Here is a 14,445-nt window from a genome sequence, read left to right as displayed (position 1 = left end):
TAGTTTGAAAAGATTGATTTTACGTATTCTATACCAACTTGCGGAAAGAACAGGAGCAGTAGTCACTCTATATGTCTTTAGAAGTCATGCACCCATGAAGCCCACGCATTAGTAGGTGACTTTATCTATGCATGTCGCCCTCGAGCCAGAAAACGATTGATTGCCTTACATGACTTGGCTTCTCTCAACTGCTCTTCGACTGATTTCGTGAACACCAGTTCAGACTATGACCGGGTATATGAAAGTATGATAGAAACATGGGATACTTAGATATCTAATTAAACTACTTGTTTAAAAATCTTTTCCTTAATTAATAATGGTGACGGGTGGTGAACTTTCCTGGAATTAGCCATGCATGCATTGTGGAGACTCGGGTGAGATGGAGAAACAATCCAAGTTACTACTGAGTCTTACATCACATAGAGTTGCTTTATCTATCTGTAATTGTATACGTTGCATCGCTTCATTGAATGGAAAACGTGTAAAGGGGAACTTGTAAAGTTTATGCAAAATAGTTTAATCAGCAGCCAGAGACCATTTCAATATGTTGGTCGGTTCCACCTGACTATGTCTATTGCTCCCGAGTTCGCACACGGCTCACTGCGCCTATATAAACACATACACACCCTGCATGTTCAAAGCATCACTCAGGCCACAAAACACACAGGAACAGAAGAGAAAAGAAGAGCCAACGATACTAAACTCAAATGGCAACCTCCTCTTCCATCCTTCTCCTTGCTGCTCTTCTTGCCTTGGTCTCATGGCAGGCCATCGCCTCCGATCCTGGCCCACTCCAGGACTTTTGTGTCGCCGACATGCATTCACCAGGTACTATCCGGTTTCTCATCATGTTTTCACCAAATGAATTTCTGGAAATTATATTCAAGTCGAAACAGCTTGGTAAGATCTGAATTTACATGTTACATCTTCTCTATGCACCAGTGCGTGTCAATGGGTTTGTTTGCAAGAACCCAATGAAAGTTAACGCAGACGACTTCTTCAAGGCAGCCAACCTCGACAAGCCTAGGGTGACCAACAAGGTTGGATCCAACGTCACTTTGATCAACGTCATGCAGATTGCTGGACTCAACACCCTCGGCATCTCAATTGCGCGCATCGACTACGCTCCCTTGGGTCAGAACCCACCACATACGCACCCTCGCGCCACTGAGATCCTCACGGTGCTCGAGGGGACACTGTATGTTGGCTTTGTCACATCCAACCAGCCCGCCCCCAATAGAAACAAGCTCCTCTCCAAGGTGCTCAACAAAGGTGATGTGTTTGTCTTCCCCGTGGGGCTCATCCACTTCCAATTCAACCCCAACCCCCACCAGCCCGCTGTTGCAATTGCTGCGCTCAGCAGCCAGAACCCAGGGGCTATCACAATTGCCAATGCAGTGTTTGGGTCGGACCCACCAATATCAGATGATGTTCTTGCCAAGGCATTTCAGGTGGAAAAGAATACAATAGACTATCTCCAGGCTCAATTTTGGGAGAACAACCACAACTAAGTCAGACATTTGTTGATTACACGGAAGATTAGTGCATAAACCAAGGATTTGGTTGAATTTCTCGGGCATACTTATCTATAAAATAAATGGAGAATATGTCATGTTGCTGTGTGTCTGTAAGCCATGAATGTATTTCAATGTTATGAATAATCAACAATATCTTGTTTCATCACTCTGATATGATGTCGTATGCTATTTTGGTTATTATGTGTCGTATTTCCATAACAAATGAAAATTCAGGGTGCTTTTCCCCTTCTTTGATACAATAGACGATTATCTAGTAATTTAATGTAAGTTTGCTGATTTGGTGGAACACCTCGGGAAATTCTACATACATAGTGCTTGTCTGCAATACATGTGCGGCACTATAATGCCTGCCATTGGTTATGACGAAAACGGGGTTCCCCGCTTTATATTATAAAGCAACCATCACTGCATTACAACCGAGTAGACGGATACAAACACACGCCATCACCGCACACAACACACACACAAGACAAGATACAAAGGTGTCGGGCACTGACATACCACCCACCGACTACCAAGCTAGCTACAGATATGCGAAGAAGACCGTTTGGAGCCGACGGACACCTCCACTATGCACCACAACGAAGAGGTGAGATGGACAACGTTGAAGCCATGACTCCAAAATGGTGTCTCTCGGAAGGTTACGACCACTGATAGCCGCCGCCGCCCGATCATGTAGATCAAGTTTTTTTCGAAGCATGATGAAAGGAGTCGGAACACCGCGACGGAGCCTACGGGAAGGATACGACGTCAATAGATGCCGCCACAATCGACCAGTACACGGATTGGGGAAGTGATGCACCCCAGTGTTCACACACCTCCGTCGCACCCAAGCTCCGCTAAACACACGGAACCAAGCCACCCACGTGGCCATGGCTGCCCGACCGCACCTGAGACGCAAGCTCCGCCTACGAATGTCGTGCCTCCCGCCGCCAGGGCCGCCGCCCTGCATCCAAACCCCTCCAAGACCAGCCAAAGTGTTCGGCTTTGGTCCAATAGGCAGCCCCCAACCGACGGGGCCGAAGCATACGTCCCGCCTAGAACACCGTCGGAGCTATGGTAGCGCAATTAGGCATGGAAAGGGGAAGGAAGGGGAGAGGATGCATCCACAACCAGCACACCCTTGTGTCAGCGATAGGGGGCCCGACCATGTCGGCGCCGCCATCCCTGTTGCCAACCTCCCCACCGAGCATCCCATGTGCTGCCCCACCTCGGCGGCCGGCATAGCTCCACACGAGACCACCAACGACACCCTACCACTAGCAAGGACAACCCTGTGAAACGCGGCCATCAACCAAAACTGATCACCGGGGATGCCCATCTTCGAGCTCGCCGTTGTCTGCCGTCGGAGCAACCGAAGCTAACCAGCCCACCCTCTGTCCCGCCACTGCTACGCCTCCACCACGACCATCCGAGCCAACGGTGGGGGCAGCCGCCCACAACCTGCACCATCTGGATATATATCTGGAAGCCTACACGGTCGTCGCAAGCGCCCAGGCGCACCCATCCACCAAGCCACCAGGCAAGTGGGCAGCAGGGCATCGGAGCACTGCATCCACCCGCTCTACTGCCATGGGCCGTGGAACCCGGCCCCCGCCATGTTATGGCTCGGGTCGCCGGCCCTCACCAGCCCCGCACGGGCAAGAAGAGCCAGAGGCCCCGCCGCCGCCGGCGATGGTTGGGCTTCACCCGACCGCGCCGTTGAGTGGCAGTAAGGGCCAGCGGGATGGAGGTCCCCCCGGTCGCCTCATAGGAGGAGGGAGGAGGACTTCTCTTCCAAGTCATGTCTGCCATTGGTTATGATGCGTGGAAAACGTAATTGACTAGAAGATGGACAAGGGGCCCATCAGCCCAGGGGCGCGGCCTACCCCCTGGTCACGCCACCAAGGCTTGTGGGGCTGCTGCTGCTCCGTATGACCTAATTCTTGACCTATAAATTCCCAATATTCCCGGCACTCTCAGAGAGACAAACGAGATAATTTTATCGCCACCGCAAGTCTCTATTCTGAAGTGATCCCATCTGGATCCCTGTCCTGGAGCTCTGCCGGAGGGGGAAACCATTGGGGTGGCCATCTTGATAAACCTTTTTGCCTCCATGATGATGTGTGAGTGGTTCCTTCAGGACCTATGGGTCAGTAGTAGTATCTAGATGACTTCCTCTCTCTCTCTCTCTCTCTCTCTCTCTCTCTCTCTCTCTCTCTCTCTCTCTCTCTCTCTCTCTCCTGGATCTTCAATACAATAATCTCCTCTAAGATCAACCCGATTTAATTCTTATGGTGTCTTTGTTGTGATCCGATGATTTGTGGATTTATGATCACATTGTTCATTGAATATAATTGAAGTTTCTTTGTTGTATGATTAAGTAGCTATGTATGCTTTTCAAGTTATTTTTCTTCCCTGGCCAAGATAGATGGGTAATTCTTCAGAGGGAGTGGTGCATAGTAGTGGTTCAACCTCACGGTGATCTTGCCCAGTGACAAAATGGGGCAAAGGCACATGATGTGTTGTTGCTACTAAGAATAAAAGAACGGGGATTGATCTTATTGCTAGGTTTCTTTCTGTCGAGCTACATCATGTCATCTTGCTTATTGCGTTACTCTAATTTTTGCAAACTTAATACTGTGACATGCATGCTGGATAGCGGTCTTCGGGTGGAGTAACAGTAGTAGATGCAGTTGGATTACGGTCTAATTGGCATGCATATGATGCCTATACAAGATTATGCCATGAATGAATATAGTATGAATGTTGCTTATCTGTCAATTGCCCAACAGTAATTTGTTTACCATGCCATTACCTGCTTTCGAGAGAGAAGTCACTAGTGAACCTAAGGCCCCCAGGCCCATTCTCTATTATTATTTGTGTTGCTCTATTTCTCTCTTTACTATTTTGCCATTTGACATATCATTGTCTATCACTATTAGCTTTTAAACTTGTAACTAGCAAGACGAGGAGATTGACAACCCCCTGCCAAGTTGGGTGCAAGCATTTATTTAGTTTGTGTGCGGGTGCTGCTTATCTTGCTAGCTTGTGGACTCCTACTGTTTGATAAACCTTGGTTCTTAACTGAGGGAAATACTTTTTGTTGTTGTGCTACATCAACCTTCCTCTTCAGGGAAATCCAATAGCTCGTAGGATTATTAGGGAACTGGTGTTGCATGACCTCATCTATAAAGCACCGAGGGTGTGTAGCTCCTCGGACTCTTGCAGTCGTGTGGCGTATGTCCGACATGGTTACTGAGCGGTCGCAAGTGTAGTCGGGCACATCACCATTATTTGCTAGCTACGCCAAATATCCTGTCTGTCCAGCAGGTGGGCGTTGCCTGGACTTGTAGATTGATTGATGTGGGTTTTCGAAGCTTAAGGGCCTCTTCTCCTTGGGTTCATATCTCGTGGTGGTCCATGGTGGGTTGACTCCACCTCGGGCTCCATGCGCCTCGATGGCTATTTTGTCCGTGCCTGTCTGTCGATCTCTGTCCCGGGGAGGACAGTCGAGGGTTTCAACCTACTCACGTTTTGAAAGCGCGTTGTCCTCCAACTAGTCCAGCAAGTTTTTGCGGGGTAAGATCTGTTAGCACCAGTCTGTTCGAGCTTGTCCTCGAGCCTGCTCAGCCCTAAGGAGCTCGGTCCATATGTCGTTAGCTCATCTTCTTCGGTCTTGAGACGTTGGGACTTCTTTTTGATGCTTTTGGTCGTACTAGCCAATCGCTTGCACAGAGTTTTGAGCTGGGGTACCTCAAGGGGTTGCTCGAAAGCGTCATACTCATCGGGGCCGAGGCATCTTTCCTCCTCGTCCTCCAAATTATATTCTCCGTCGTTGGGGTCATCGTCATCCCCATTGATCATGTTGTCACCGTTGTTATTGCCGGCGCCATTGTCTAGCGTGTGGATTAACTCTTTTCCCGTGTCTCAGTGGAAATTGGTTATCCGTGGGGGAGACAGAAATTCATGGACAATATGGAAACTAGGAACTCTGCTTGCTTTAATAAAAAAATACTAGATGATCATGTTGTTGTATTCTAGAGCCTAATAGTTGGAGCATTTTGCAGAAACGACGAGATGGAGGAAGGACTGAAGAAGGGATCTTAAAGATCAATCTGGTGATTCAGGAGGAGTATGCTTGAGGCCATGGTTGGAACCCGGTTGTGCTCAGGATTGCAGTGTGAAAAGTTCAATGTGCAAAAGTTTGTTAGTAGAGTTGTTCTTGTGGTCTCTCCCTTTCTGGTGCATGTGAGACTTGGTTTATTGTTGCTCCGCTGTGAACCTGCTCTTCTGGTTGCCGATAGCTCTATTTTCCTGCATGTCTTGTTTTAGCTTCTTTTTGGTTCCAAACTCTTGTAAATTTGATTAGCTGTTTGTTTAATGGAAATTGATGAGGAGGCTCACTCTCTAAAAATAATTATGATTGTTATTTTTCTTCTTAAATTTAGAACTAGAAATATGATTTTTGCTACATTTCAGAAACTAGGCACACCAAACCAGGTTCCAAAAACCAGCTCCAACATATATAGACAGTATGCATAAATATACGAGAAAAGATTATTATCTGAGTTGGTTCTTTGTAACAAGCTTGTGATAGAAGCATTTTATTTGTCTGATGGAAATATCTTGATCTTTTCCTTCACAAACCTACCAACGCGCACCTCAGACAAATTAATCAGTTTATGTGTGGCCACCCAGCCTAGTTTACTGGATGCACTGTTTACTCTAACAAAAGGGGGCAGGTGAGGTTTGGTGTCATGAACCTAGGTAGGAAAGCCAACCGAGATTGTTAGATTTATGCACTGAACTGGTCATGATAAAACTTTTAGCACGAGGAAGCTAACTACTCTTACTAAGGTCGCCATATCTCTCCTTTTGGTTAGGCAGGTCCATTAATGCCGTCGCCTCTTCCTGCAAGTATTCAACTACTGCGAGAGAAATTTACCCAAGTAAATACATATCTGACTACCATGAAGATAACAGGGGCTGCTACATATATCAATTGTATTAGGTGGATTCGTGCATGGATCGACGCACCTCGATGTCTTGTCGGCACAATCCGCTAACTATTGCGTTGTCTTATGTTGCTGGATTTCATGACAAATCTGTTGGAAAATAATATATTTTGTTTATATTAGTGGTCATAGTTTGAGGAGATAGATTGCATGTATTTTATAGTAAATTATGGAAAGAAAAGGTTGATAAAACTCCTTGCAAGATGTTAACTAGTCTTGCTAAGATCATATGAAAACTTCCTGCTCTCCGTCATCATGGCCTCTGTGGCAGCTCCCCTTCCGGTTGGGCACTTCGTCCACTAATGCTGCCGCTTCTTCCTGAAAATACTCAACCACTTCGAGAGACATCTGACCAAGTAAATATCAGATTGACGTGATGATAACGTACAGGGGCTGCTACATATAGCAGATGTATTTGGTGGATTCATGTGTGGATCGGACGCGCCCTGATTTCTTCCTTGTTCACACACAATCTGCCGCGTCGTCTTATGTTGCTGGAAATCATGACAAATCTACCGGCAAATATATAATTTCATAAATTCAAAAGCTCGATTGCACACATTATTCTATATCAACTTCTGGAAACAACAGGAGTAGTAGTCACTCTATATCTCTTTAGAAGTCATGCAGGCACCCATGAATCAAGCCCACGCATGAGTAGGTGACATAATTTGTCAAGCTCGAGCTGGAAAACAATTGATGACCTTATATGACTTGGCTTTCCTCAACTGCTCTTTGACTAACTTTGTGCATGCGCACCAGACCACCAGTTCAGACTGTCACCAAGTATATGATAACTGTATCTAATTACCCTAGTGAAATTTCATTTATTTATCTTTAAACTATTTGATCGAAGCACGATCTCGTCTCCCTCTCGCGTCGCCTCCCCCACGGGCGGCTCGGGAGGGCTCAGCCGCCGCCTAGTAACCCTCCAGCGCCCTTCTCCCCCTCCACCGCTGCCGATGGTTGGCGCCGGGCAAAGCCCGTGCGTGCGACGGCGGCGGCGGAGGGTCTCTCCTCCCTCTCCCAGATCCACGGCGGCGCGGGCGTCCTGATACGCGGGGTGCGGCCCTAACTGTATCTAATTACCCTAGTGAAATTTCATTTATTTATCTTTAAACTATTTGATCGAAGCACGATCTCGTCTCCCTCTCGCGTCGCCTCCCCCGCGGGCGGCTCGGGAGGGCTCAGCAGCCGCTGCCGCCTAGTAACCCTCCAGGGCCCTTCTCCCCATCCGCCGTTGCCGATGGTCGGCGCTGGGCAAAGCCCGTGCGTGCGACGACGGCGTCGGAGGGTCTCTCCTCCCTCTCCCGGATCCACGGCGGCGCGGGCGTCCTGATCCGTGGGGTGTGGCCCTCCCGACGGTGTGGCGGATCCCGGAGGCGGCGGGCTGGCGGCGGTGCACGAGCATCCAGATCCATGGGTGTGGGACTCCCGGCAGCGTGCGGGCTCCCGGCGGTGGCGGGATCGGTCGACGGCGGGCTTGGACGATGGCGTCGGCCGCGCGGTGCCGGATCTCGTCGCTCGTGACGGATCTCGCCACTCCGGCCATCATGGAGGAACTTGGACCTGTGGCGGCGGCCCCGTTAGGCATGGCGACGGCGTCCTCGGTTGGCGACGTTCGCGGGGGGTGGATGGATGGCGTCTTGGCCGCGTGGGCGGTGAGGTGCCGGTGGATCTCCTCCGCGCTGCAGGCTCTCTCCCGCTGCACTTGGTGGCTTACGATCGCGGTCGTCGTCCTTGGTGCATTCGCGGGGGCTAGTAGAGGTGCCATCGGACCGGAGGAAACTCTGGATGACTCGTTCATCCCGACGGCGGCGATGACCAGGGTTGTCGTTCTCCTCCTTGCAGGCGCCGTCGAGGTCCCTGCCCTCCACCCCGACCCCATGCCCGGGTGAAAACCCAAAATCTCCTTAGATTGGGCGGCGGCGGCACTACGTGTGTCGTACCCTTCTTGGAGGCGTCGCCTGGGGCGTTTGGGTGCTCGGTTAGAGGAACTGCAGGTGGAGGGATTGGGACCAGTGGCAACATGTGGTGTTCGCGATGGAGGAGCTGCGTGGCATCTGGCACGTCGACAACGGCGGGTGTCAGCGGCATGGAGCAATGGGGTCTCGCCGGTGGGCGTGTGATGATGGACGAGCGCAGGATGGTGGCGTTGTCTGGCGTCGTGGTAGCGTCGACGGTAGCTACACCGGGCAAGGTAGATGCAGCAGTACAACACTGAAGATGGATTGGTTGCAGGTGGCTGCGGCGGCCTCATACCCGGCAGGCGTCCTGGTTGAGGAGCGTCGGACTGGTGGGTGCCGCATACCCGGCAGGAGTCCTGATTGGGACCTCAGGTCTTAGATGTTAGGTTTGGCTGCGGGGTCTGTTTGGTATTAGGCCCAGACTATCAGCATCCCTTCATCAACTGGATAGGAGTAGCGCCAGATGTTGCCTAGACGGTGGCTTTAGTCTTACTGTTGTATGACTTTGTAAGGTCTTGTGTGAATAATTAATAAAGTGGCTGCATGCATCGTCCAGATACAGAGGCCGGGGTCCTCTTCCTTTTCAAAAAAAAATTCTTTAAACTATTTTCCTAAATAGTGATGGGTGGTGACTTTTCCTGGAACCAGCCCTGCATGCATTGTGGTGACTCAGGAGAAAGTTTCACATTGCTTCTTTGTAGGGAAAACGTGTCTTAAAGGGAACTTGTAAAGTTATCCAAAATAGTTTAATCAGCAGCCAGAGACCATTTCAATCTGTTGATCGGGTGCACTTGACGTTCTCTATTGCTCACAAGTTCTGAGCCTATATAAACACATGCATCCCCTGCATGTTCAAACCATCGTCACTCACGCCACAAACAGAAATAGGAAGACGAGAGAACAGAAGAGCCAAAGACACAAAAACGAAATGGCATCCTCCTCTTCCTTCCTTCTCCTTGCTGCACTTCTTGCGTTGGTCTCATGGCAGGCCACTGCTTCTGATCCTAGCCCACTCCAGGACTTTTGTGTCGCTGACATGAATTCACCAGGTACTATCCGTTTGTCATCATGTTTTCACCAAATATATATATGTTGAAATCTATTTCTGGAAATTATATGCAAGTCAAAACAACGTTGTAAAAATCTGAGCTTACATGTACATCTCTTGTGCCCCCAGTCCGTGTCAATGGGTTTGTTTGCAAGAACCCGATGGAGGTCAATGCGGATGACTTCTTCAAGGCGGCCAACCTCGACAAGCCTAGGGTACCCAACAAGGTTGGATCCAACGTCACTTTGATCAACGTCATGCAGATTGCTGGACTCAACACCCTCGGCATCTCAATTGCACGCATCGACTATGCTCCCTTGGGTCAAAACCCACCACACACGCATCCTCGCGCCACTGAGATCCTCACGGTGCTCGAGGGGACACTGTATGTTGGCTTTGTCACATCCAACCAGCCCGCCCCCAACAGAAACAAGTTCCTCTCCAAGGTGCTCAACAAAGGTGATGTGTTTGTCTTCCCCGTGGGGCTCATCCACTTCCAATTCAACCCCAACCCCCACCAGCCCGCTGTTGCAATTGCCGCGCTAAGCAGCCAGAACCCAGGGGCTATCACAATTGCCAATGCAGTGTTTGGGTCAGACCCAGCAATATCAGATGATGTTCTTGCCAAGGCATTTCAGGTGGAAAAGAATACAATAGACTATCTCCAGGCTCAGTTCTGGGAGAACAACCACTACTAAGTCAGACCTTTGTTAATTACCCGGAAGACCAGTGCACAAGTGAAGGACATGGTTGAGTTCCTAGATATGCTTCCTAATCTATAAAATAAATGGAGCATACGTCATGCCATTGTGTGTCTGTAATTAGTGAATGTATTTCTACCTTCTGAATAATTGACAATATTGTATTTATCACACTAATATGATCTCATATGCTTCTTTTGGAATCTGATGTGTCGTATTTATCATGATAAATCAAAATTCTGGGTTCATTTCCCCTTGTTCCAAAATAATAGATTATTATATGACAATTAAATATATGTTTGATGCTGGGGTGAACACCTAGGAATATCTTGCAATACATGTGAAGTATGCCATGGTTAGAACCCGGTTGTGCTCAGGATTGATATGTGAATGTTGAATTTGCAAAAGTTGCTTCCTGGAATTGTTGTTGAGGTATCTCGCTTTCTGGTGCATGTAATAAGTAAGTTACGGTCCCTTTGCTATCTAACTTGCATTAGTTGTTGTTGGTTCGATTTTCCAGCGTGTTTTGTTTTAGCTTCCTTTTGGTTCAAAACTTGTATGTTTGATTGACGGTTTCTTTAATGGAAATCGATGAGGTGGCTTGTTGTATCAAAAAACATATGAGCGTTTTTTTTTGTCTTATGTTAAGTAATGTATGGTTTTTGCTAAGTTTTAGAAATTAGGCACACCGGAGACTAGGTTCCAAAATCATCTCCAACATATATGGTAAACATGCATAAATATACAAAAGAAGCGATTATTACTGAACCCCCAAAATGATTATTATCTGAATTGTTTCTTCATAACAAGCTGGTGATATAATCATTTTATCTCGAAACAAAATTTTGCCCGCTTTATATATGAAACTACACAGCCGAACGATGCATGGTGTTGACGAAATCCTCATACAAGATGATCAAAGAAAACCACAGCAAAACAAGCCAAACATGCTAACAAGCACAGAAAGTGCACAACTAGATGCCTCGAGCATGCCACCGAGAAGAAGCACGGGAGAGGCCGGACCACCTTGATACCCAGCCAGGACCACCACCAACATCAAACAACACACCACCTAGGAGAAACCACTTGGCTTTGTTGTACCGTCACGGCCCAACTACCGTTGGAGAGGACCCTCTGCCCTCTTGCTCTGAATTGAGAAGTGCCATCCATATCGGCAAGCAGGCAGGATGAAGGGAGGATGTGGTCGCGTGTAAAAGATAGGTGCAAATGATATAACGAGTTACTGGAGTTGAGGTAGGGCCAATTGGATCTCCCCACCATTTTGAACATGCAGCCGCGATGAAAAATAGTCACTCACCGACGACACCGCCACGAGGGTCACAACGCAATGCGCCACTAACACCGTGTTCGTCGAGGCGGAGAAGTGTATTCATCCTGAACTAGCAGGGAGGAGAGAGCCATGGCGATGCACCCAAGAGGGACATGACACCCGCAAGCATCACAGCCACATGCGATGAAGCTCCGAGCTTTCAGTCAGACCCTCCCCAACACCTTGCCAAGGGGGACTTAGGACACCAGAACCACCACAATAGGTCGAGAACTCTAGATCAAGATAAGCCCTTCGCCACCACGGATGGCGACAACTTCACCAAGACTACTAGCCACAATGCACCTCGCCACCCCCATGGCCAAGAAACACCACCATGCTACTCAATGGAGAGCTAACGTGCAACCTTCCATCCAGGGTCGCCGCCCCGACATACGACACTCCAGCCCTGCGCACCTCCACCAACATGCTGGTCCAAGATCATCGGTGGAGGACATCAAACCCTAGCAAGGCTTGAGCCGACCCAAGCCCACAACCACGACAAGATCTGATCGATCCCAAGACTGCTAGTGACCCATATGACCACGCCGGGTTGATGCATGGAGGAGCTCACCATCGGAGAGCCTCACCCACGAGCGGTGGAGTGCGGCCATACCTTGTCTGCCGCAATCACCCCTCATAGGTCAATGACCATGGTGTTGCCCCTGATTTGGGCAAGCGTCGACTTCGGTCAAAGTTCACTGATCCACAGACACAAGTGAGGTGGAACACGGCCCCACTGGTAATGGCATACCGCCTCAAGCAACTGGCCCACCTCCGACAGCATGGGCTAGAAGTGGCGCCACTGCTAGGGTCTAGAGTAACCCAAATAGATGGGGGGGGTTGAGGGGAGAGGAGGGACACGCCATCGCTAACTACCGCCACTCGGCGCTTTGTCAGCATGGTGCCGACCAATGGCGGAGAGGGAAGGATGATAGGACGGGGGCCTACGACCGACAGTGGAGATGTCATAGGTTTTGACGCCTAGAAGTTTTTTATTCTTTTGATGGAACATCTTTTCTGTATCAAGACAACCAACACACACCTCCAATAAATTAACCATTTATGAGTGGTCACCCGGATTGATACCATTGGATGCATTTTTTACTCTAACAAATCACGCAAGTTGAGCCTAGTCAAGAAAGGTCGTGCCTAATATCAGACGACAAGTAATTCGGGACAGGGAGAGTATATAATAGCTGTGCTAGCTAGGTGCATTCATGCATGGAATGACGTGCACTAGTAGAAAAAGGGTCAAATGTCAAGCACATTAGTGCCGGTTTGCTTTTGAGCCGGCACTAATGCGTGCATTAGTGCCGGTTCCAACGGCTAGCCAGCCGCTTTCATTAGTACCGGTTCGTGCCACGGACCGGTACTAAAGTGAGTGGTGGCAGGATGTTGTCAGTCCGGGGCCCCTCCAGCACCTTTAGTACCGGTTCATGGCCGGTGCTAAAGGTCGTCCTACATAAACCCTTCGTCCACCCGAGCTCGCTCTGTTCTTCCCCTTTCCCCTCTCCTCTCTATTCTTCCCCTCTTCCTCTCGAGCTCATCACACATTTTGCCCAAAATTTGTCAAGATTTGAAGGCCCCCATCCATTCAAATGATCACAAAGGTTAGCAACTTTGTCCTTTCATCTCTCATTGCTAGATTAGCTCTTGCAATGCTTTGTATAGTGATTAATTTATGAGTTTAGTAATTTGGTAGAAAATATATGTGCTAGTATTTGATTTATATGCAATTTGTGGTCAAAGCTAACACTTAGTTTGCATATGTAGGTGTGGTTTACTTAGTGCCTTCTAAATCGACGTCGTAACCACAGTCGATTGCTCGCACCGTTCCGTCGCCGGCACCACCTTGTGGTGAGCCTCTTGTTCATGAATTTTTTACATTACCAAATTGATGTTTGTGTGATTTGGATATATAGTTACTCGTATAATTATCTTACTCGTACGTTGTTTGTTATACATAGTGCCATGGTTTTGATATCCGTCCCCGTCGGCCCTTGTCCTTGTTATGATTCGGATGTGGTATATTCTCTTTTAAAACTAGTTGTTGCATTTCGTGTTTATGACAAATTATGCCCATCAAGTTGATATAGATATTTTTGTCTAGGAGGTTTGTGAACCGGAAATTCCAACCGACCCTATTGTCGAGAGGTTAAATTTAGTTGAAAGAGAAAACGAGTATTTTAAAGAAAAATTGTAAAGAATTGAGGGGGAGAAGATGGAATTGGAGTTGCATGTTGCCGATGTCGTCGATGATCACAAGATCAAGATGGAGAAAATGCGCTTGAAGATTAGAAAGATTAGAAAATATGCCATTGATAGTGAGGCTTGGTATCATTATGCTGTTGGATCAATTGTTACCTTAGTTGCGATCTTGATCGCATTTGTTGTTGCATTTAAATTCTTTAGTTAGAGAGTTATTTGTTTGTTGCATTTAAGTCTTGTATGAACTTTATGTATGAACTTTATGTATGAACTTGTATTAATTTGGTCTATTCGGTGTTGTGTAATGAAGATTAGCCGACAATGGATATACGATGACCGATGCTCTCCCGAGTTCATTAATGGCGTGCAAACTTTTCTGCTTGCGGCTGAGGCAAACAAGCGGGCGGATGGTTTTATGCCTTGTCCATGTTTAGTCTGTAAGAATGATCACAATTACTCTACGTCAAGAACCATTCACGTCCACCTGTTTAAGTCCGGTTTCATGCCCCACTATAATGTTTGGACCAAGCACGGAGAAAGAGGGGTTATGATGGAAGACAATGAAGAAGAAGAGGACGACGACAAATATCCTGGCCATGGGTTCCCTGAATACGATGATACAACAATGGGGGAAGAAGCTGAGCCGGCAATGCGGG

The 14,445-nt window shown here is 48.1% G+C and overlaps 2 protein-coding genes across 2 annotated transcripts; both read left to right on the top strand.

The window, feature by feature from the left end:
- Positions 1–619: 619 nt before the first annotated feature.
- Positions 620–1,683, top strand: LOC123100701 (germin-like protein 8-5). Its single transcript, XM_044522587.1, has 2 exons — positions 620–828; positions 943–1,683. Exons 1-2 carry the CDS (start codon positions 708–710, stop codon positions 1,509–1,511), a joined length of 690 nt encoding a protein of 229 aa, XP_044378522.1. The 5' UTR covers positions 620–707; the 3' UTR covers positions 1,512–1,683.
- A 7,690-nt stretch (positions 1,684–9,373) lies between these two features.
- On the top strand, positions 9,374–10,428 carry LOC123100700 (germin-like protein 8-5). Its single transcript, XM_044522586.1, has 2 exons — positions 9,374–9,551; positions 9,680–10,428. Exons 1-2 carry the CDS (start codon positions 9,431–9,433, stop codon positions 10,246–10,248), a joined length of 690 nt encoding a protein of 229 aa, XP_044378521.1. The 5' UTR covers positions 9,374–9,430; the 3' UTR covers positions 10,249–10,428.
- The last annotated feature ends 4,017 nt before the right edge of the window (positions 10,429–14,445 follow it).

The sequence above is a fragment of the Triticum aestivum genome, chromosome 4D, assembly GCF_018294505.1.
Source record: "Triticum aestivum cultivar Chinese Spring chromosome 4D, IWGSC CS RefSeq v2.1, whole genome shotgun sequence".
Taxonomy (NCBI): Eukaryota; Viridiplantae; Streptophyta; class Magnoliopsida; order Poales; family Poaceae; genus Triticum; species Triticum aestivum.
Note: the sequence above shows the minus strand (reverse complement) of the source record. Positions and strands in the feature narration are given on the sequence as shown.